This window comes from Mustela nivalis (genome assembly GCF_964662115.1).
Source record: "Mustela nivalis genome assembly, chromosome: 8".
Lineage (NCBI taxonomy): Eukaryota > Metazoa > Chordata > Mammalia > Carnivora > Mustelidae > Mustela > Mustela nivalis.
In genome coordinates, this window is record NC_139027.1 from 106,511,104 (window position 1) to 106,535,273 (window position 24,170).

General features: G+C 35.2%; 1 protein-coding gene across 5 annotated transcripts in view; it reads left to right on the forward strand.

The window, feature by feature from the left end:
• TASP1 (taspase 1) overlaps window positions 1-24,170 on the forward strand; it is a 275,223-nt gene that overhangs the window by 11,938 nt on the left and 239,115 nt on the right. For 4 of the 5 annotated variants that reach the window (XR_014314979.1, XR_014314980.1, XR_014314981.1 and 1 more), the window contains exons 3-4: window positions 617-684; window positions 3,207-3,275. Coding sequence is in view for 1 of the 5 variants with exons in the window: in XM_082743712.1 (XP_082599838.1) it covers window positions 617-684; window positions 3,207-3,275 (137 nt within the window). In the remaining 4 variants the exon portion in view is untranslated. Of the gene's footprint in view, window positions 1-616; window positions 685-3,206; window positions 3,276-8,771; window positions 9,043-24,170 lie in introns of all 5 variants that reach the window. The other variant, XM_082743713.1, reaches the window with a different exon arrangement.

Here is a 24,170-nt window from a genome sequence, read left to right on the forward strand (position 1 = left end):
CTACTGGGATTTCTAATAGGCTGACTGAAATATGCTCTCACCGAGGGTTCAGAGACACGGTGGGCTATATTCCCATAGTGAGAGGACATAAAAAGTGTGCATGGGAATGGTGGTATTTGGTAGTTGTGGAGAGGTGGGATGTAATACTCCTCAACCTCAAATGTTATTTAGACTACCTAGTTTTTTGAAGTTACTCTTAAGAATTCAGAATTCTGAACAGTACTTTGCCAAATGGCAGGCACTTTCTAAAGGTCAATAGAAAGGAACTTGAAGGAACTCTGTCCCTGACACCTCCTAGGTTATCAACCCCAGACCAAAAAAATCTCCTGGCTTTGGAGAAAGGTTTTTGAAAGATGGTCTTGGTGGAGGCTGTTTGGGAATACGAGCTATTTCTAGTATCTCTGGCAGGAAAATAGCCTTTGAAAAAGGAGGTAAGACATGGCATTAAGAAGGCTTATGTGCAGAAGGAATCTATTAGAGTTTGAAAACTCCGTGCATGTAGGACAATAGCTTTATTTCACCAGGAGAGCATCAGTTTGTATGAACTGTTTATATAAGTAAAATCTCTAATATTTTGATGATAACTAACAACTGGTTGTTTTTTTCCCTACTGCAGGTGCAGGTTATCATTCTGAATCCAAAGCCAAGGAATATAAACATGTATGCAAACGAGCTTGTCAGAAGGTATGAACAGAGTGTGTCTGATGGAAACATTTCAGTTTTGGCCAGCAAGCAGCCGTTTTTTTTTTTCTTTTAAAAGATTTTATTTATTTATTTGGCAGAGAGAGAGAGATCACAAGTAGGCAGAGAGGCAGGCAGAGAGAGGGAGAAGTAGACTCCCTGCTGAGCAGAGAATCCAATGTGGGGTTCCATCTCAGGACCCTGAGATCATGACCTGAACCGAAGGCAGAGGCATAACCCACTGAGCCACCCAGGCGCCCCTACCAACAAACAGCTTTACCTTGAAATTCAAAATGTTAAGGCTTGACTTCTAAGATGGTCTTTAGTTTTGACCATGAACTTATTTTGCTCATATTTGTGGGGTGTCTTTTTTGTTTTGTTTTGTGTTTTTTATTCTCCAAATGATACTTAGATCTCTCCCTTCATTTCCCTGCTTAAAGTCTGTATTTCTGGAATTGTGGGCATGTAATTATATATCTTTTAATCTTTGCAAAGGCATTGAGCTCCATTGAAGGAATAGGGAAAACAGTTCAAAGACAGCTGATGTGTCTTTCTGTGAAGAGAAGAAAATAAATAATAAAGATTAAAATGGATGCTTTTCTTAGGGAGATTATCCTGTGCTTTTTCCTTCTGTTTTTCATTATGTAGTTTGTATCGTAGCAAATTCATTGTCATTCCTGAGTTTAGCTTTGCTCTTGGTCTCAGTTGTGCTTTTTTTCTCTTTGGCTTTGAGGTTTTGCTAAATTGTTGACTTAAATGTGGAGGCAGGAATGGATTCAGAAGAAATATTGTTTGTTTTTATTTTGATCTTGACTATATACTCTTATTGGCAAAGCTTCCATTACTTTTTATGCAAATATAACTTTAGTGGCTAGTATATCGAGTAAATACGGGTTTCTTCCAGCTCATCATTTATAATTAAATACTATTTGAAAGAAAGATTATGCTTTATTAGAGATCCAAGCTTTTTCTTACGAGTGAAATCACATAAATAAATAAGAATATTTTGTTATGGGGATTTTATTGTTTTTTTGAAATTTACAATAAAGCTAAAAGTTCTCTAAACTATTTCATATTTTTTAATCTTAATTTTCAAAGTTAAGATGTTTACATCATCTGAAAAAAGTAAGTTTTATATAACTATAGTCTTAGAATCCTAATACATTTGGAATGAATACTCAGCCTCCTCAATTTACACAGTGAATGAACTTCTTAAAAGTTTAATGAGAAATATAACTCTTAGCTTTTGAGCATTTTCTCTGTTGACTAAATTGGAGCTTTAGTCGTTCATTTAGAGATCAGTTTTCCTTCTTTCTCTTTCCTTTATACTCTAGAAGTAAGGTGATTTTGTGGGCCTTTACTCTCTATAGTTTATATTACAAAAGAACATGATTTTTTAAATCTCAATATATTATACAGTAATCTTCCCTTATCCAAGGAGGATATGTTTCAAGATCCCCAGTGAATGCCTGAAACTGCATATGTACTGAACCCTATATGTACTTTTCCTATATATACATACCTTTGATAAAGTCTGCTTTATAAATTAGGCACAGTAAGAGATTAAAACAGTAATAATAAAATAGAACAGTTACACTGTGTGTGTATAAAGGTTGTGTGAATGTGGTCTCTTTCTCTGTGAAAATATCTAACTATACAGTACTCACCTCTTCTTCTAGGGATGATGTGAGATGATAAAATGCCTCCATGATGGGATAAAGTGAGTGAATGACTTAGGCATTGGGGCATAGTGCTAGGCTACTCTTAACCTGATATTATGTCAGAAAGAGGATCATTTCCTTCTGGACCGCAGTTGACTGGGTGTAACTGAAATGGGATAAGTGGGAACCACTTGTAGGACCAAAAACATTTTGTCACATGTATGTGTCCATCTAAAGATTCTGAAGTATTTCTGTGACTGAGAGTCATTGTTTTTTATAGTTAGGGGTGTGGAGTGTAGTAGCAGTAGGAGATGTTATTAGCTTAGTCTGATATTCAATTATGTATATAAAATATGAATTAGGAGGATATTTATTTTTTCTTTTTCCAAATAGTTATTTAAATTCCAGTTAACATACAGTGCAGTATTAGTTTCAGGTGTAGAATTTAGTGATTCATCACTTACATACAGCAGCTGGTGCTTACCACAACAAGCATCCTCCTTTGAATTATCAGGATATTTAAGCCAAACTAAATTGACATAATGTCTGTGGCTGTTTTTGAATTGCCATGTGATGAATGAGGCCCATTCATTTACTAAATCGCCTGCACTTTGCGTTTAGTGGCTAAATTTTTATTCATTGTCTTAATTTGAGTGATAAGTGAACTGTATCATGAAGTATCTTGAAAAAAGCCCGTGTTTGTTGTAAATCTAAATAGGTTATGTCTTGAAGTATGGAATGGAACTAGTGACCAATTTTTATTAACTCTAAATATCTGCTACATTTCTTTAAGGTTTTGGATAGTTTCTGGTGTTTGGGGAGTTGCGGTTTTACAATGAATAATCTCCCCCCTTGGTTTCATAGGCAATTGAAAAGCTACAGGCTGGTGCTCTTGCGACAGATGCAGTGACTGCGGCTCTGGTGGAACTTGAGGTATTTCTCTTCTGTGTTTTATTTAAAATATTTGTCAGTTTATGTTCATTATGCTTCAGTGACATGAAAATGTTGAGTTAGTTAACCATCAATTATATGACTAGTGTTTCCCAACTGTATTAATAAAGTTATGAAGAAACCTGTGACAGAGGGTTAGGTTTTGTTTTCACTGGGGACATCTCCCCATCCTTTTTTTTTGTGAGCTTCATGAATACCAAAGTGATTGGTGTTTAGATACTTAAATTTTCTTGTTATGTTCAGTAGGAAGATTCCTGAAGTTAATTCCCCTTCCCCAAAAGTATTACACGTTTTCTTGTCCAGGAAACAAAAAAATTACAGCTGTTTATAAGTGTCTAAAATAGATGGGGAAGTTTCCTCATAAACCTAACAGTTAGATTTGTATCCTGAAGCCATGCTGTATGAAATGTGTCTTGTCCAGTGTGATTAACTTGGTTTCTGGTTAACTGAAGACATGGAGAAATTTGGTGGGGAGGCTTTCAAGGTCACTGTACTTGTATACTGTATAGGGAGGGACTGGAACTTTGAGGATAAATTTGTCCTGGAGATATTGAGGCCTTCAGAAGACTGCCTTTGTTGCTCAGACTTAAAGAAGATAGATTGTGTCAGTCTGTATAGAGGATTATAGCGAACAAATAGTTTTCTAGTTGAGAAGACTGCTTGGGAAATCAAGATATGAAAATAAAACAGTGATGAGTTTGAGATAAGAGGTAGATGGAGTGGGTCTTCCCAAGTTGACTGGATTGTGGCCCTTTTGTTTAGGTTCTCATATCAGAGCACCTACCCAGTCATGCCAGGCCTTTCTTTTCTTTGTGAAAATTGCCCAGGAGTTTATGAGACATCCTGGCCATGTTTTCTGTATATTCCCCTGATTAGTTGTGGAGCTACACTTTTGATCATGCTTTGTAGATTTTAATCTCTCCTGTTAATGCCTTCAGATGGGTCCAACTATAGCCGAGGAAGGTGAACATCTAAGATGGGTACAAGTTCTTTTGTAGTTTGGTTCCTGAGACATCTGACTTGGGATATGTAGTCCCTTCCTGTTTGTGACTGATGCATATTATACCAGCTCTACCAGCCCTTAGCCTGGGGCACCTCACAGATTCTCCTTGAGTCAGTTTTTCCATCTATTATATGGGGGTAATTCCTATTTCATAGAGTTCTAAAGATTGAGTTTAACATATGACAAGCCCTGAGAAGTTAGTAATTATTACTATTATGAAGTGCTTTGGAAATGATATATATGAGGTAAATATTTATGGTGACTATCAATGAAATGTTTTTACAATGTCAAGAAAAGGTCAACTATATATTGTGGATGAAAGGAGAAAAGTGCTCTAAGAAAGAAGATTGATATACTTACCATGGGATCTTACCTTTACTCAAAACACAGAGAAAGCTTCATCTAACTTAATTCAATTGTTAATTGCAAATCACTCTCCTTTGCGTGTAAGAGGATGTCCTGAGATTATCATTATCAGTGGTGCATAGATGGAGTCAGTGTGGATCCATGGAAAGAAAAAGAAGGTTAATGAGTAGCTGGGAGATAATACTGTAATGGCAACTGTGAATACAAAATTGATTAAGTTTTACTTTTCTTTTCATCTTAGAATAACTTTAATTTTCTCAAGTCATACTTTATATCATGTTGAATATTTTATTACATTTTTCTCCAGTGATGAATCAATCATACTTTTAAAGAATTTACCTGTTTATGCTTAAAAGTGATTAAAAATACATTCTGGAATAGTAAGTTAATCATGAGTAAGTGAGCTCTATAGTTTTGAATGATGACCTCTGTTTTTTAAGAGCGTGGATAGGAAGTTCTTTTTTAAACAAACTTGTTTTATTATTTTTGACTGGGCTGTGTTACACGGATAATGGGATCACAGGAGTGAGTTTAGTATATTTCTCTTCCCCCACCCCCACTGTTAAATTTGGAGAAGAATTTTAATTAATTATCTTTAAGAATCATTTTGATGTGGAATTTTTGAGGTATCTTAGTAGTTTAAAGGCTAAGGTCACTGGAAGAATTTTCCTAAATCTTAAGAATTATGTTGGAAGTCATGCTTGTACTGCCCCCTGCAGTTTCGGTTGCTTTGATTCACCACCTTTAAGCAAGGTGAGGTTTTCAAGAGTTCAGTTGGAGTATTGTAATAGTTCGGGTCAATGGAATGATACAAGGAAATCAGATTCTAATATTTTCTGTACTTAGAAAATTAAAAGTAACAATCTTAAGTCCTTTCAGCTTACTGAAAAGTCCCAGAGAGTTTGGTTTATAATGTATTACATTTAATTTGAGAGTACCTACTTTTCTTTTCTTTAGTTTTGACCAATCTATTCAGTCAAGCTAAGTCTTGTCCTGATTGCTGAAATCATACCTTTTTTTTGGACTTTGGGATGTACTTTTTTTGGGTACAAAAAGCCCCTTATTTTTTAAACTTAGGCAGAATTCCTTGAACACTTTACTAACTGTGGGCTGAAGTGCCTGAAATGGTTTAATGGTCCTTACTGGCTAGAAGGGGTATCTGGCCTGTATTTAAGGAAAAAAAAATATATACATATATATATTTAAAAAATATATATATATATATATAGATATATGTATATCTATATATCTATTTATCTGTGTGTGTGTGTGTATATATATATATATATATATGCGCACCTGGGTGACTCAGTCATTAAGCGTCTGCCTTCTACTCAGGTCATGACCCCAGGGTCCTGGGATCAAGCCCCACATCAGGCTCCCTGTTCCCCGAAAAGCCTGCTTCTCCCTCTCCCACTTCCCCTGCTTATGTTCCTGCTCTCGTTATCTCTCTCTCTCTGTCAAGGAAATAAATAAAATTTCAAAAAATATATATACATATGAGAATTTGCACTTACCCAAAGAGTCAAAAGTACACTGATTTCAACTCCATGCCATAGGGGAGGAAGAGACAAGGTAGAAGAAATTTATTGGTATAGCCACATGCACACTTATGCAGGCCATCAAAACACATCATTTTTGACCTTTTCTTAGAAACCGATTACCTTGTGTAGTTTCATTACCCTTTTTACTACTGCAGACAAGTGATGTCATCCTAAGTCTACCATTTCTGGGCAGTAGAGGGATCTTTGTCATTTAAAGGAGTGGGGAGGTGAGTGCATAAGATCTGCCCGTTAAACTTACCAGCTTCTCTCCTCAGGATTTTGGGAAGGAAGATGGCCACTTCATTTGAGGCGCGCTCTACAGTATGGGAATGAAAATGATATGACACCAAAGTGCATTTTGTTTATCTTCAAAATGTAAGGAGGGAAATGGAAAGGCTAGTTTACAGATCGTATTTTAATTTACTGTTAAACTGATTTGGCCCTATTGTTTCACTTAGCTGTTTATAGCTTTTTTGAGATTGTCCTTACAAACTGATGGAAAAGTGACTTCTATCTTTTGGATAGTGCAGTTTTGATCTCATGATAGTGGAGAAGAGGTATTGTGAAGCATCTTGATCTTCTTATCTGGGGCTATTCATTTGGAAGACAGTTCTTTTCATGGCTGCTTTGGAATAATTTTGGTTCAGGTAGCGGCAGTGGATTATAAACTCTACACCATAATTTTGCACATTTCACATGGTATAGCTTCTGATATGAATTTCTTCTTTGAGGAAATTGGTTATAGCTCTGGATGAGTCAACTTAACTTAGAAAGAGTGTCACAGATTTTGATGGAAAACAGGCTTCTTGTAAAATCCTTACTGAAGCTCCTTTTGCACATCAATGTTTTTCTGAGAAAATGTTAATTAATAATAATTTCTAATAAGGAATTCCTTTCTAATAAGGAATCATGGATGAAATGTGAATGACACACTTTTGAGAGGTCATTTGTAGTCATGCATGAGAAAACTGATGAATCTGGCTGAGAGTTTGAATTATGTAGGCTTTCAGAGATTTTGGTCAATTCATTTTGAAAACTAGTTATTTTGGTAGATAGAATACTGTGTATTAAAAATTGTGGTAGATATAGCTTTGACATTTCATATAGTGAGAGGCAGCTTGCAGTCTCCTTTGTTAAAAATGTTTTGTTGAGTTTATATTATTCCAAGTGGACACCGCAGTTCTTATGTTGACTTTATTTGATTAATCCTTTAAGGCTCCCTATGATCAAGGGAGATGGTAAGTCATGGCTGAAATTTGTTTATTGTCCAAATGCTTTAACATTTAAAGAACAGATTATATCGGGCACATGTTTTTATATCTGTTTTGCTAGAAGCTGTTGTCTGTGGGTCTCTGTTTAATCCAATATGATGCTTGCTTATAAACTCTAGGAAAGTTCTTTAAGAAGTAACTTCTTATAGATGGCCAATAGTTTGGGATATGAGAGGAAAAAAACTGTTTGGATTATGACATATTTATATTATTATATATAATATCATTACACTTTTATCTGTCTCTATATCCTCTTAGACATAGAGCCAGCTCTGCATGTATTTCTTTAAGGCAGGGATCTCTAGAATGTCATCACTGTTGACTAGTCTGTTGTTGGTGCCCCCAATCAAGCCTCTTGCAGCTGCAGGATTAGGCCACATCCCCTGTTCTGACATTGTAAATGTGTGCCACAGGGAGGGAGAGAGAGAGAGAGCGAGCATATAAGGCCTGCCAGTCCTTGAAATACTTGGTGGTCGTGGAGATGGTATGGATTGCTCCTGGCATATGCGTATATCTAGGATGGAAGGGGATTTGGGAATGGCTGATATACCCAACTTCCTCTCAACAGACCTGTTTGCAAGTTTGCTTGTGGAGTTTCTTTGTGAGTAGACACTTAACCACATCCTGCCACATACCCTACTCAGTGTTTTTTTTTTTTGTTGTTGTAAAAAATGGGACATTTGTTTTATAGATGTTTCTGTTTATTTGGAGGTTGGAAGAATATGTAAATAAATGAGCATCTCCATTTTTCTGAACATTTTTGGTTTGCAGAGATCATCTTTTCATAAGCAGAGGGTAGCTGAGTATTTCAGTGGTTCCTTGCTTCCTCCTCCCTTCCCCTCCCATGAGGCGTTGAACACACTGGAAGACAGTTTGAGGCATTTAGCTCACATATATTCAAGTGCCCATTAACTATAATATGACTGATGAGTCTAATTTTAGACCTAACACTTTTGAAAGTCTCATTTTTCTCTTCAATTTATAATATCTTTTATTCTCTGTAATGTGGGGAGGACCTGTTTTTGTGTTTTTGAAGCAAGGAGTTTTACTTTTTATCCTCTGTAGTACTTAACCTGTTTTCATTGCATGAAGTGTGAGTTTTGTCTTTAGATTTTCTTTTTCCTTTCTTTTTTTTTTTCCCCAACTTGGTATCATTGATTATTTCGGTCAAAGACCCCATTTTGCCCGTCTGTTTAGCATTATTTCCAGTGGTGCTTCAGTATTTCTGTGTATTCCAGCTGTTTATAGAGTCTTTATGTTTCTCTGCATTTTTTTTTTTGTTTTATTTTTTGAGGTGTACATACACAGTTACACTTCATGGAGTTGCATCCAGCCAAGTATCCATGTTCTTCTTGTGAAGAGGCAGAGAAAATCACCTCTCCCAAGAATTTCCACCTTCTGACCAAGGGAAATGTGTCCTGAAGAGCTGTACGCAGATGGGAGGCAACTTGTTTGCTTGTTCTGCTGCTAGAGTATTGATTTAATTAGAAGACAGGCTGTGGGTGGCCATGTGCAGACAAAGAAGCACCAGACATGTCGAGCCCAGTTAGCCTGGGACAGTAAAAGTAAGTTACACTCTTTTTAAAACACTTTTGAGTAGTGATGCTAATTCTTGCCTTTAGTACTTAGGGGCAACTTGTAACTTACTGTTTGTGTTTATACAGTGGGTACACCTGTTCTTTTCTGAGGACCCTAGAAATTAAATGTGCTTTCTAGCACAAAGTACCTGCTTAATGGAAAAGCAGTGATTTTTTTTTTTCTTTAAAATTTTTTTAGAATAAAAAGCAAACTGAATCAATTATTACATTCTGATTTAATTTTACCCTACATCAAAACTGTGTATTAGTTTTTGGTCAAGTCAAAACACTGAAGTATAGAGCTTATTATGTTTTACTTTGTACTTATGGGAACATGAAACAGTTTCCTCTTTTTTCTAGCCATTTCTTGATAAGTTGTGTGGACCTTATCAGATGTATTCATCTTGGCTGAATCTAGAAGATATGGCCCAAGACTAGACTTAGCAGTTCCTGTGGAGCATGTAGTTTTATATGTGAACTCTCATTTTGCTCTTGGAATTGTACTCTCCAAGAACATATTACATTTTGGAATTCAGTTTTGAGCTACTTAAAGCAACATTTGGTAGTACAATGGAGTTGGTGGTAATCTGTGTTTTGGCTGTGTGGAAGCAATTTAGACTTATGAATTGAGTCCTGTATGTCCTAAGATATAAGATTCATTGGCCCTTATATTTGTAGCAGTGTGACTATTGAATCATTTTGTGCGTGTGCATGTGTGTATTTGGGTCATCAATTTTATAATCGAATATCTACTGTTGTTTTTTTTTCTACTTTCTTGTAATTTCTGGGCTAAGAAGCTTTTTCTGTGTTGAACATTATCACAGGCTGATATCATGAAAGACTGCCCTCTGATTTTAAGTTTTTGCCCATTTCCCCAGATTTATTTAGAATCTGGAAAGGAATGAAGAGACTTACATGATTTTTAGGAATCCCAGCAGGATCACATCCTAATTCCCACTCCAAAGCAGGACAAAATATTGCTTCAGTTTTCTTTCATTTATATTCTCTCTGTTCATCTCTCTCCAGTTCTTATGTGTGTAGTAGATTTTACCTAAATGTTAGAATAATGCAGGATCGCATCCCACTATAGCGGAGCAAACAATTTATAATTAAATTCTAGGCATCCCAGTTGATGAAAGTTCTTTGGTCATTCCCACTGCCAGGGAATTGTTACTAGTTGTCATTCTCACTTAGGGTCTAGCCTCCTGCATGGTACACACATTTCCTGGTAGTTCATGACACGCTTATTATACTAGAACGTAGGATATCAACACTGTTAACACTTGTTAGGCTTCTTAGAAAATCCAGAGTGAGGAACTTATTTATGTTTTCTTCTCTTGGAGTATGTGCAGATGTTAACATTTTCTAGTGTGTTGAAGTCATCTTAATAAAAAGAAGCATTATAGGTTACTACTTATAAGTTAGTAATCCTCCTTTCTCCCCTCCAATTCTCACCAGGTCCTCACCTCACATTTGATAGAAGGATGACTTAAGTCATTGTGATCTCATGGTCTGTTAGGTTCTTTTTGAGTGATATTTCCATATTATTGTCAACATGGTTAAAAGGTGTAATTATTTAGGTTGAAGGGAAGTGTAAGTGGATGCCAAATTTAGCTCTACTAGAGAAACAGCTACATTTGTCTCTCCTATTGTAGCTCATGTGGAAAGGACAATCTCAGGTACTGTGTGTGCTAACTTCTTCCTGGACATGGTAAAGAATCCAACTAAAACAAAGTTTAAAACTATTTCAGATGTGCAAGTCTATTGGAGCCAATATTTTATTTTAGAGTTTTGTGTTATGTTTGACAAGTAACTCTTTGTACTGCAGTTCTGTGGCTTTCAATTAAAAAAAAAAAAACCCTTGAAAATAAACTGCTGTGATGTCCTTTTCCTGCTTAATTATGTTATATATTTATTTGCAAATTAGGCAGGTTAATAATAGAAAGAGGTTGAGTATAGAGGTGCAGTGCTTTTTTACTAAAGATATTTTTTGGTAATAAAGAAAAAAAATACTTCTAGTTTTTATCAAAATATTGTATGCCAGATCAATAGTTGCTCTAATGAACAAGTATCAACATTTATTGCAATTTTTATGACATTTCTAGAAGAGTTTGGATGTTTCATGAGGATCATAAAAAGCCTTAGTTCCTAATACATGTGCTATTGTATGTGAAGCTTTTTTTCCCAATATAAAATATGTTGTCTTTCGTGTTATTGAAGCATTAAAGAAGTGAACTGTCCTAGATACTAAAACTGGTATTCAATGTAACATATTTGACTTAAATGTTCACAGGGTGTGATGCAAACAAATACTCTTTCAATTTACATCCAGGAGAGCTAAAGTATTACTTTAACACATGTTAAAAGTAGAGCACTGTAACTATTTGGCTAGATATAATTCCGGGCTGTCTAAGTTGAGTAATTTCCCCAGGCATTCCAACTTTGATCAACCACAGCAAGAACTTTTAGCATGTCTGTAAAGCAGCCAGTGCATCTGTAAATATGTCCTGAGGTAGAGAGAATGCCAGAAAAAGAAAGAATACTTGCTGTCGTTAAGGAGCAGTTACAGAATGAAAATGGAAAGTTTTTTTGTTTCCCTAGGAACTTTTTTTAGATCATTGAGCCTCTGATGTCTAAGTATGCCCTGTGGTTCTGTATTAATGAATGAAAGATACTTCATTTGGGCCTAGTAAAAATGTTTTCTGGCTAACTGCTGCTGAAACTTATTGGTTAGAGTCCATTAATTCTTAACGTTTCCAGTCTTTATTAATGTAATGTTAATTGGCTAAAAAAATCCAACATAAACAAGAGTGTATATCAGTCAAGTGTGTCTTGATTGTTTTTCATTGGCTAGTATTTGGGTGAAAGTATTGTCATATGCCCTGTTTTATAGAATAATTCTAAAAACAGGCAGCAACATCACTATAGAAATAATTTCTTAATACCTTTGTTTTCAACAAAGGTGAAAATAGGTTTTTTGGGTTTTATTTTCAGTGACTTGAATATGAATTTGCAAATACCTATTAGTTTCTATATACAAACATTAACTAAGAATTTATAATGGTAAATTGCCCTGTGCTATGTTGGGAGCTGCATGTTTCCCATATTTTTGGACACAACATGCTCTTATTACATGGATATCACTTGCCTGGAGGTTTTTAAGGAATTAGTAACTACTTGCCTGCTGGATATTAAATTGGACATTCTGGCTAGCTTTTTTCTGTCTTTGTTTTCTGTAGTCCCATGATAACAAATATTGTGACTTCTAATTAGCTCCAGTTGTGAAAGTTCTGCTTTTTAAGTCAATATTATATCAAACATTAGTTGAGGGGTGCCTGGGTGGCTCAGTGGGTTAAGCCTCTGTCTTCATCTCAGGTCAGGAGCTCAGAGTCCTGGGATTGAGCCCTGCATCGGACTTGCTGCTCAGGTGGGAGCCTGCTTTCCCCTCTCTCTCTGTCTGCCTCTCTGCCTACTTGTGATCTCTCTCTCTCTCTCTCTGCATCAAACAAATAAATGAATGAATAAAATCAATCAATCAATCAATCAGTCTATTGAAAAAAAAACCTGACATTAGGATGAATCCATAATCTTGTAATTTCTATATGGTAGATCCCTGTGATCGTCCACATTTTTCAGTTACTCAAAACAAGGATAACACAGTTAAATAAAATTAACTAGTAGTAAAAACAACAACAAACAAACAAACAAAAAACCTAGTAGCTTTACCTTCTCTTAATAGAGTGTTGTTGTTGTTTTTTTTCATAACTGGACAAAAGGCAGTATAATTGGTAGATTTACAGCTTTTAAGCCCATCCCCAATATCCTGAAAGAGGTGCAGAGAAATGGTGATTGGGCAAGTTGTGGAGGGTGGGTAGGGGAAGGGCAAAGTTTGGGTAAGCTAATTGTGATTTCATAGGCAAGGTACTCAAGTGGATTTCTGAGTTGGTTACCTTGTTATTGTTTGTTTGCCCAAGAATTTTTCTGTATATATTGTCCATCTGAATGCTATTAATTTCTTCAAATTTAATATTTGCTTGATTTCATGTGCCTGTTGCTTTCATCTTGAAATCTCTATAGTTCACACTGAGATGAGAGCCAGCTTTTATAAAACTATGTAGGATCTGGTATCTAATTTATAGATAGATTCTTACTATCCTTTAATTATTTTACCTGATTCTCTTTGTCATATTTTACATATTACCCGAATATTGATACCACTGCCCCCCCCCCATGTAACTGTGTAAGTTTTACATGTTTTTGTGTGTGTGTTTTGTTTTTTGAATTTTTCTGCTCCAAACTACTAGCCGCAAAGAGAGTATCATGTTTTATCATTTTGATAATGGCAGTCACTATTGGATTAAGTTGTAGATGAAGTTGATTAATAGTGATCAAGGAAGTCTTGAGAAAAATTCTAGGATTCCTCATTCTTCTTGTGGATTCTGGGGATAAAGCTTATCTGACTTGTTTGTAGGAGCAAAAAAGTATTATAAATTCCAGTCGTCATAATCAGAAGATATGTGACATTCCTGACCACTAACCCGGCACTTCTTAGTAAATAAAGTGTGTTGACATGTAGTAGTTAGATTATAGGGCTTACTTCTGTATTTATTTTTCTTGTTTAAATAGCAAAAAGGAAGAATATTCAGTATTTTAAATATTCAACTAAGCATGAGAATGAAATCACGATTTGTTGTTTGGACTGGCATTTGTGTCAGAGAGCTTCTTTGTCTGGAATCTGTATTATATATTCAGTTTTCACTGAAGACTTAGCAAAGCTCAGATTTTGCATCAGAAGCTTGATACCTTACTAACTTGTGGGCCAGTGGTTGCAGAAGAGACACCTCATATGTTAATTGGCTCATAGACTAGTTTTAAAAATTGGAATTTGTTGCCAACATTTAAAAACTAGGAGACTCAAAAATCTGGATTTCAAACTTCTTTTGAAGAAAATAAGACCTGGCCACATGGAGCATGCATTCTCTCAGGGCTATAGTCTGCTAGGGCCGAATGACAGCTGCCATTTTTGGCACAGGAGGCTTTGTAATTAAGACTGTATTTCAGTTCAAGGTAAAGCAGAAAATAAGACTTGGACAGATACACCAACTTTTGTCTTGTTGAAAGGGCCAAGAAAATGAATTGATAGCTTAACAGGGATTTCTACCAAAAGTAAGAGTAAAACTGGAATGAGCTTTGATTTAATTTTTTGCAGTTGGAATTGGACTGAAATATTAACTTATTATTTTGAAAATGAACTTCAAATCAAACTAAAGACTTTCAAAAAATTTCCCATTGAAGCACTTTGAACCAGAACCTAGTATCTCACTCCAAAGAGTTTAGAGCTGGAGCTAAAGCAGATCAAAATACTGTATGGCCCAACTAAGATTGAACTAAATTGTTCCTTTATTTACTTTTTGTCTCAGGAGTAAAATATTATTTTCAGTGTTCGTGGTTAAGAATGTACCAGAAATGACCATAAGTACAAGCATATTGCACTACTTTCCAAACTTTGTCTTGCTTAGCTAATTTAGCTTCCAACATCATTTATCTTATCTTGAGCCCACTACTTTGTAATGGAAAACATACTTAGAAAAGTCGTTGATTTGCACATAATATTTGTGGCTGCATATGTGAGGATTACCCAGAAAGCTTTGTATGTCCTTTTTAGTAATTCTCTCATTTTATTAATCTTTTTCCAATTCATCTAATTTTTCTTCAGTAAAATTGAATCTTGGCTCCCAAAGTGGTTAGCTTTTGTAGCCTCTCATAGTTCATTTGTGTGTTTTTGCTTTTTGCCTCTTCCATGCTGTTGCTGATAAATGCCTTTATTTTTTAAAAATTTAAAAAAGATTTTATTTATTTATTTATAAGAGAGAGGGAGGTGAGAGAGAGAGAGCGAGAGAGAGAGTGAGCATGATTGGATGAGAGGGGCAGAGGAAGAGGGAGAAGTGTCCGATCCCAAGACCCTGAGACCGTGACCTGAGCCGAAGGTAGAGGCTTAACCACTGAGTCACCCATGTGCCCCAAATTAATCATTTAAAAGTAATGCAGTGGCATTCAGACATTCATAATACCATACCACTATCACTTTCTGTCTTGTTCCAGAAACACTTCTATCTCCACAAAGGGAACTGTGTACCTATTAAGCACTTGCTTTCCATTCCCTCCTCTCCTAGCCCCATGGCGACCACCAATCTGCTTTCTGTCTCTATGGATTTACCTATACCGGATATTTCCTATAACTGGAATCATACAATATGTGATCTTTTGTGTCTTCTTTTACTCAGCATAATATTTTTAAGATTCATTCATATCATAGCATGTGTCAGAACTTCATTCCTTTTGTAGAGGATTATTCAGCATTGTTCACGATTATGCCACAATGTATTTATTCCTTCATCTATTGGTGGACATCTAAGTTGTTTTTACTTTTTCACAATTGTGGAAAGTGTTGCTGTGAACATTCCTGTACAAGTATTTGAGTACCAGATTGTTAAGTCATACTAACTGCGTATTTAAGTTTTTGTGGAATCATCAAACTGTTTCCACAGCAGTTGACTGATTTTCTATTACCAACGGCAGTGTATAGTTACTCTGTATTCTTGCCAGCACTCGCTCTTTTTGTCTTTGTGATTCTAACCTTCTTATAGGTGTGAGGTGGTACATCACTGTGGTTATGATTTTTATTTCTCGAATGATTAATGATGTTGAACATCTTTTCTTTCTTTCTTTTTTTTTTTTTTAAGATTTTATTTATTTATTGGGCAGACAGAGATCACAAGTAGGCAGAGAGGCAGGCAGAGAGAGAGGAGGAAGCAGGCTCCCCACTGAGCAGAGAGCCCGATGCGGGGCTCGATCCCAGGACCCCAGGACCATGACCTGAGCTGAAGGCAGAGGCTTTAACCCACTGAGCCACCCAGGCGCCCCCTGAACATCTTTTCATGTGCCTGTTGACCATTCATCCATCTTCTTCAGAGGAATGTCTGTTGATGTCTATTCAAGTCCTTTGGCCATTTTTGAATTGGGTTGTTTTTTGGTTATTAGGAGTTCTTGATATGTTCTAGATACTATAGTACTGCTGCAAGTCTGAAATTATATCAAAATAAATACTTGAAAGGAAAAATAAATTGTAATTACCCACATAGTTTTCTTGTCTCCTCAGTATAGCCCTCTGACCATGCCCAGTACTCCCTGTCTCGTTTCATTTTTCTCCATCATGTTTACTGCTATGTAATATGCCATCTAATTTATTTAATGTCTTATTGTCTGTCTCCTATAGCTAGAATGGGGGTTCCACGTGGGAAGGATATTTTTCTGTTTTGCTGTATCTCCACGGTTTACTTCCCAGATTTATAAACTATAGCCTGACAGCCAAATCTGGACTGCTGCTTGTTTTTGAATGGTCTGCAAGCTCAATATGGTTTTTACTTTTTTAAATGATTAGAAAAAAAGTCAAAAGAAGGATAATGTTTCATGACACCAGAAAATTATATGAAACTTAAATTTTGGTGTTTATAAATGAAATTTTATTGGAACAAAGCCATGCTTATTCCTTTTTGTATTTTCTCTGGCTGCTTTCATGCTACAAAGGCAGAGTTGAGTAGCTATGGAATTGCCTGTGTGGCCCCCAAAGTCTGAACTATATAATGTATCTGGTGCTTTACAGAAAAGATTTACCTGCCACATAGGTGGCCAATAAATGTCTGTTGAGTGAATGAAACTTAACCTGTACCACCACAGAGGAATCTAAATTGGAAATCTTTCAGTAATCCAGTTCTCAAAAGTTTGACCTTAATTAGCTGCTGAACAAACCCCAAAAAATCCCCAAGTGATTTTTTTTGTATATGTGCTGCTGAAACGAGCACTCCAAATGACTTTTTGGTGATACATTTTCACTGATATCTATTCATCCTGTAAATAATGAGAATTGATGATAAAATGCCAGGGAATTTGTAATTCTTAGGAGAGTGTCAGATAGGATAAGTGTACTGCACAGGTTTTGCCAGTGTTAGTTTGAAAAAGACTGTAAGAACATGGGGTATACATCCTGTTTTTATTACTGTGTTTAAGAAAAAATCAACAATTAGTTTGTTTTAGAAGCTGTTTTTTCCCTCTTTCTCTTCAGCTTTAGGTTAATAAAGCTACCTGCTTGTTGGTGAAGGCAATAATTAAAATGATTAACACAATTTGAATAAGTAACCATATTATCACATAATTTCATTCTACTATATTTTATTCATCTTATGATATATTTGTTGATTTGCACTAGAGTAACAGGATATGAATACTAATATATTAGTAATTTCCTGTAAATATCTAACTTCTTATAGGAAGATAGAAATTGGACAACCATAAATCATTTTATATAAAAATGATTTTATAATGTGACAGTCTAGTTTTTATACAACATTTGAAAACTAAATTGTTTGTATCTGTAAGAGCTGTTAATAGAGGTCTCATAATAGATCCCCGGAGGTACAGTATACCCTTTAGCCTTGCAAATAGTTCTTATTTTATTTTATTTTATTTTATTTTATTTTATGCTTTCAGCAAAGGACATTAAATGGGTAATACAGGTTGTGGTTTATAGTGAAAGAGTAATGTTTTGCAGATCTTTGCCTTGGCTTGGTGTTTCCAAATTTTGTTAATAGGAAAGGGTTTACAGGTCATGATGGGGATGTAGCTCCTGACTTGCATTCTTGGCCTTTCCACCCTCTCTTCGCTGGGTGGGTCAAGCAGTCAGAGGGATCTTACTTTGTAAAACTTGTGTCTCCTCTGAAGGTTATGAGTAAGCTTAAAAAATATTTTGCTTTTAAAATTTCATCTTGTAGAAGCTGAAAATGCTCTGGCTTGAATTTATTTCATTTCTTTTTTTTTAATTGTGAAAAGATTAGATTCTTAATACTCTTAAATTCTGGGATTTCTCTGTAAGAGTAACTTGTAAGGATAAGTATCAGCTTAAGGGTTATAATTCACAATGATCAATTATCCTATTTATATCTAGTTATAATTAGCTCCTGTTCATTCATTCTACAGATATTTATTGAGTACCTAATAAATGCCAAACATTGCGTTAGACATTAGGATACAACACCGAAAAAGACAAATTATTGTACTTATGGGGCTTAACATTCTGAGGATAGAACTACACAAAAAGTACATGTAATATCAGGTAATGAAAAGTGCCGTAAAGAAGCATAAGATAGTGAGAGGAAAAAAAATGGTTGGGAAAGTTGGTGAAATGCTAATAACTCAGTAAGGGGAAGGCCCTCTGATACCATGTGAACAGAGACTTAAATGAAATAGAGGAGAAACCCATGTGAAGATGTTGGGGAAGAGAGTTTTTGGTTAGAGGAAAAAGTGCCCTATTATCCCTTATTCCATCTTATTCTTTATACCACATCACTGTTGGACATTAGCTATTTATACGTATGTATATATATGTGTTTACACACACACACACACACACACACACACCTTCACACACATGTGCGTGCACACGCACACGGTCTTTATTGATTGGCTCTTTCTCCTACTAGAGTCACTCACTACACTTAGCATTTCAAAGAATTAAATGAACAAATGTAAAAGCCCTAAGGTGGCAATGTTCTCTATGTGCCCATGAATTGCAAGGAAGTCAGTGTGGCTGGTACATAAGATGTGTGAGGGAGGGAGGGCCAGGTCATGTAGGATCTTGTAACCCTTGGGAATTAGGACTTTAGATTTTAAGTATTATGGGAAACCATTTAAATTTTTGAACATGAGAATAACAGGGTCTAATAGATATTAGAAGGATTGCTTGCTACTAATTGGGCGTAATTATTTCTAGTTGTACAAAATGATTTAGGTCAGAAAATCAACAAATGACCATTTAAAAACTTAATGTATATTTTTTGTAAGGGGAAAATTAGTATATAGGTGATTAGTTTGTATCAAGTGAGAGGTACACTTCTTTTTTGTCTGTTTTATCAAAGTATAATTTATATACAATAAAATTTACCAATTTTAATTGTATAATTTGATGTTATGATAAATGTATACAATCATGTAACCATCAATATAATCATGATATGTGACATTTCTGTCACTTCCAAAATTCCCTCTTAATGTCTCTCTGCAGGGGAGAGGCATTCTTTCAGTGGCCCCTGGCAACCACTGTCTGCTTTTTATCATAATTTGGCCTTTTCTAGAATTTGGATTAAATATAATCATACACTATGTGGTCTTTTGTGAGTGGCTTCTTTCACTTAGCATGATGCTTTTGATATTCCTTCATATTGTTAGGTGTATTAGGGGTTTGTTCCTTCATTGCTGAGTAGTATTTCATTGTGTTGATATATCATAATTTGTTTATCTGTTTACCAGTTGATGGTCATTTGGGTTGCTTCCAGTTTTTGGCTGTTCTGATTAAGCTGATATGAACATTTCTATTCAAGTCTTTATGTGGACATATGCTTTCATTTTTCTTGGATAAATACCCAGGAGTAGAATTTCTGGATCTATGGTAAGTGTATGCTTAACATTAAAGACACTGCCAAGCCATTTGTAATTTTCATTCTCACTAGCTAATGGATGAGGGTTGCAGTTGTTCCACGTTCTTGCCAATACTCGCTATTGTCTGTTTTCTTAATTTTAGCCATTTTATTATTTTATTTCATTTTATTTTAAGCCACTTTAGAGGTTTACATAGTGGTTTTAACTTACATTTCCCTAATTGCTGGTGATGTTATGCATCTTTTCGTATGTTATTTGCAATCAGTACATAAAATTGTTTCCCATTAAAAATTTTGGATCATTTGTCTTACTGAGTTGTGTGAATTTTTTATATACTCTGAATGTAAGTCCTTTATTTTGTATATTTTGTAGGTTTTTTCTCCCAAGCTGTGGGTTGATTTTTTTTTAAAGAAACTGTCAATTTTAGAACAGTTTTAGATTTACAGAAAAATTCAGAAGATAGTACAGAGAATTCCCATATACTTAACACCTGATTTCCCCTATTACTAACATTTACATTAGTATGGTGTATTTTTCACAATTAATGAACCTGATTTGACATATTATAATTAACTGAAGTCCATACTCCATTCAGAATTCCTTCATTTTTACCTAATGTAAATGCTTTTTCTGTTCCAAAGTGTTTTTTACCGTAGATTTTGAAAATTTTCATCTTAGAAGTTCAGTTTATTTTTTTTTAATAGCTTCCTTTTCTTTCCTTTTACCCTCGTGTTTTCTTATACCTACATGAACATATAGAGCATGTTTGTGAGAGCTGTCTTAACATTATTAGCTAGCTTTGGAATTGTCTGCTACTTCTATCATTTGTGTCATTTCTGGATCTTTTTTTATTGTAATTTCTTCTGGTTATGGGCCATGGTTTTCTGCTTATTTACATGTCTGGTCATCTTTGGGTTTATACTAAACATTGTGAATTTTATATCTTTGGGAGTTGGCTATTGCAGAACTTTGTTTTGGGACACTTGTTCATTGTAAATCATTTTTATTTTTTTGAGGCTTGCTTTAAAACTTTGTTAGTGCTGGTCTAGAGTAAATTTTCTAAAGTTAATTGGGTCTAATTTTTGTGGCGTTACCTTCTGAGACTTTCCCTGATAGCCTCAATCTGGCTGATGGGAAGATAACCTAGTCTCCCCTCTGTATGGGCTCCAGAAATTGTTTAGCTTACTGTTTTCCAAAGCATTTTCCTTTGGCCTTGGAAGTTCCCTAACAAATATATGCAGACCAATACTTATTTAAAGACTCTGGATCTCTGGACTTCTCTCTGTAGCTTTTTTCTTTTTGTACCCTGTACTGCATTTACTAGGCTTTCTAGCCTCCTTGAACTCATAACTTCATCTCCTCAACTCTGGAAGAATGTTGGCTCTCTTTTGGGTTTCTTTTCCCTGTGCTATGGCCTGGAAAGTATCTCTGGGAATTAAGTTGAGGCATCTAATTTGTGACTCTTTTTTCAGGATCACAGTCCTGTGCTGGCCTTTGATTGAAATTCATTTGTTGTGTATTTTGCCCGATTTTCTAGTTAGGAAGATAAATATAATCTCTATTATGTCTTCATAGTCAGAAGTAGAAGTTCAGTAGATATACTTCTAAAACATTTTATTTATCTTTTAAAATTTCTATTCAGTGTTCCAGAATTCATTGTTTATGCACCACACCCAGTGCTCCATGCAATATGTGCCCTCCGTAATACCCACACCCAACCTCCCACCCTCTTCCCCTCCGAAATCCTCAGTTTGTTTCTCAGAGTCCACAGACTCTCATGGTTCCTCTCCCCTTCCAATTTTCCTGAACTCACTTCTCTCTATACTTTTGAAGTTATATATATAAATTTTTTTTTTTTTTAAATTTAAGTCATCCCTGTACCAAACGTGAGGCTTGATCTTACAACCCCCACATGGAGTCACACACACTACCAACTGAGTCAGCCAGGTGCCCATGAAATTATTAATATAGTTTGAAGTAGGAGAAATATTTTTGAAAAAAATTTCTTCTAAGATACCTTTTAATTTTTTGCACGCTTTTTCGTATGTATTTTTAAAATGTTAAATTTAAACCATCATGTAGTAGTCATTTTCAGAATAACTTTGTTCAATCTGTGATTTCTAATTGGATTATTTAAAAAATTTTGCCGAGCTGATAAGCTGATATATTCCATATCAAGGATTGTTGAGATATTGTATACCCTGGTATGATCTTGTATGTATATTTTGGGAATTACTATATGTAGGTAGATGCTTTACATTTTTTTCACATTTCCGTTCCTTTTCCATACTTTGAAGATATGCATGACTAGGCAAGGGAGGTTATATGTAGTAAAGAAAAAAACCTCACAAAACAAAAAAACCCAAACCTTTGTAATGTAATTTACTTGCTTATAATCTCTTCTGCTCTGTTCTGTATGAAAAGATCCAGGGCAAGAATTCGGTCTTCATCTGTATTAAACCATAATTCTTAATTAATTAATCAATCAATAAAATTAATTATTATTTAATTATTCTTTGGTTGTGATCTCTTTCCCAAGATTTAATTCTGAACTGATTTAGCTAGAAATATTAAGTTGGAAGACCTTAATGAAAATCCTTATGCTTAATTATGCATACTCTTTCCTCCATCTTATAAAATGCCTTTTCTTATTCATGGTTTTATTTATTTCTCAAGTTTCACAGTTCTGTTCCTTTCCCTTCTCTCTCTCCTTTTTTCTATTCCTACTACTATCATTTCCATGCCAGGTAGTTAGTATTTCAAGCCAAGTTGTAAAATAGCCCTCAGTTTGGTCTCACTGATTTCAGTCTCCTCTCCTTCCTTCTCATACAACATGTGAATGTCAGTTTGTTTCCTTGACCAATATACCCATTTTGACTTTCTCTTATACAGAAATCTTGACTGGCTTCTCAATGTTTTTTTTTTTTTTTTATTCAGGTTCAGCTTCTGATTTATTCAGCATGTCTCAGTCTTCAGATTTGGCTCCAGTAAATCATTTTTGCTAAATGTGTCTTCTGTGGCTCTGATGCTTTCCCATTGCTTATATGTTGCTCACATAATTTCCATCAGCTGGAATTTTCTAGCTTCCTGGCTACCTTCAGGAAGTCTGCTGTTAACTTTTCTGTCTTAGTGGGCCATTGCTTTTGAGTGCTCAAAGCATTTATTATCTGTTTACTCAGTTCTATATAATTACATACTTTTTTTTTTCTATCCTGTGATCTTATTTAAAGTTCTATTGACTATAAGGTTATTTAACTGCATTAGGACAAAAGCCCTGTTCTCTAATCCCTGACCCCTTTGCTCTAGTTATAGGTACATATTAAGAAGGTTTAATGTTGTAGTCAGTTTTCTTGGATCTTGAAGAAATACAGGAAACGGGGTATTTGTAGAAGATATGAGGCATTTGGTGATCTAAAGGTTGATCCAGATTTGCCCTAGTTTATTAGATAATATAGGTCTTACCTTAGAACAGAGTTAATTTTCTGGATTGACTCAGTTTTCTAGAATGTGAGGTACAGGAGTAGGCCTTTCATCTATGCAGTGATGCTGAGGAGTGTCAATGTGATCTTTCCACACCCGGCTCTTTTTTTTTTTTTTGAAGTCTTTTAGAACTTTGTCCCCATGATGTTTATTTTTGTTGTAAGATTTTATATTGTTACATTCCCCCCCGCCCCCCATATCTGTGGTTGGGAATCATGTATGATAATATATTGACATAACAAGACTAGTGGTATATATATTTAAAAGCTTTATTCACAGTATTAAAAAAATAAGGCAGTATCTTTCTTTTAGATTTCAAATACATGACTGACATCTTTTCGTTTTCTAAAATTTAAATTCAACTAGCTGCCAACATATAATACATTATTAGTTTTTGATATAATGTTCAATGATTCATTAGTTGCATATATGACCCAATGCTCATCATGTGCTCTTCTGATTCTAGGCCTTTATGTTCTGTGTAGTCTGCTGATATAAGTTTTTTTTTCTTCATGGTCTCTTTTTATTTTTATTTTTTTAAAGATTTTATTTATTTGAGAGAGAGATTTGGGGAGGGGGGTGAGAAGGGGGAGAAAAAAAGAATCTCAAGCAGGCTCCATGCTCAAAGTGACGTCTGATGTGGGGCCTGATCTCACAATTGTGAGATCGTGACCTGAGCTGAAATCAAGAGCTGTATGCTCAACGAACTGGCCAACCCAGGGACCCCTTCATGATATCTTTTTAAATATATAATTCACATACCATAAAATTCACTCTTTCATAGTATACAGTTCACTGGTTTTTAGTATATTAATAAAGTTCTGCAGCCGTTGCATCATCTACTTTTAGTTCATCTGAATCACCACAAAAAGAAAAACAGTACATATTAGCTGTCACTTCCCATTCCCCCTTCTGCAACCCCTGGCAACCGCTAATCTACTTTATGGATTTTATTTTCTGGAAATTTCTTATAAATTGGATCATCCAGTATGTGATCTTTTGTGACTGACTTCTTTGACTTAGCATTATGTTTTTAAGGTTCATCCATATTTTGCCATGTATCAGTACTTTATTACTTTTTATTGCTGATTAATACTCCACTGAATGGATATACCATGTTTTACTTACCCATTCATCAGTTGGTG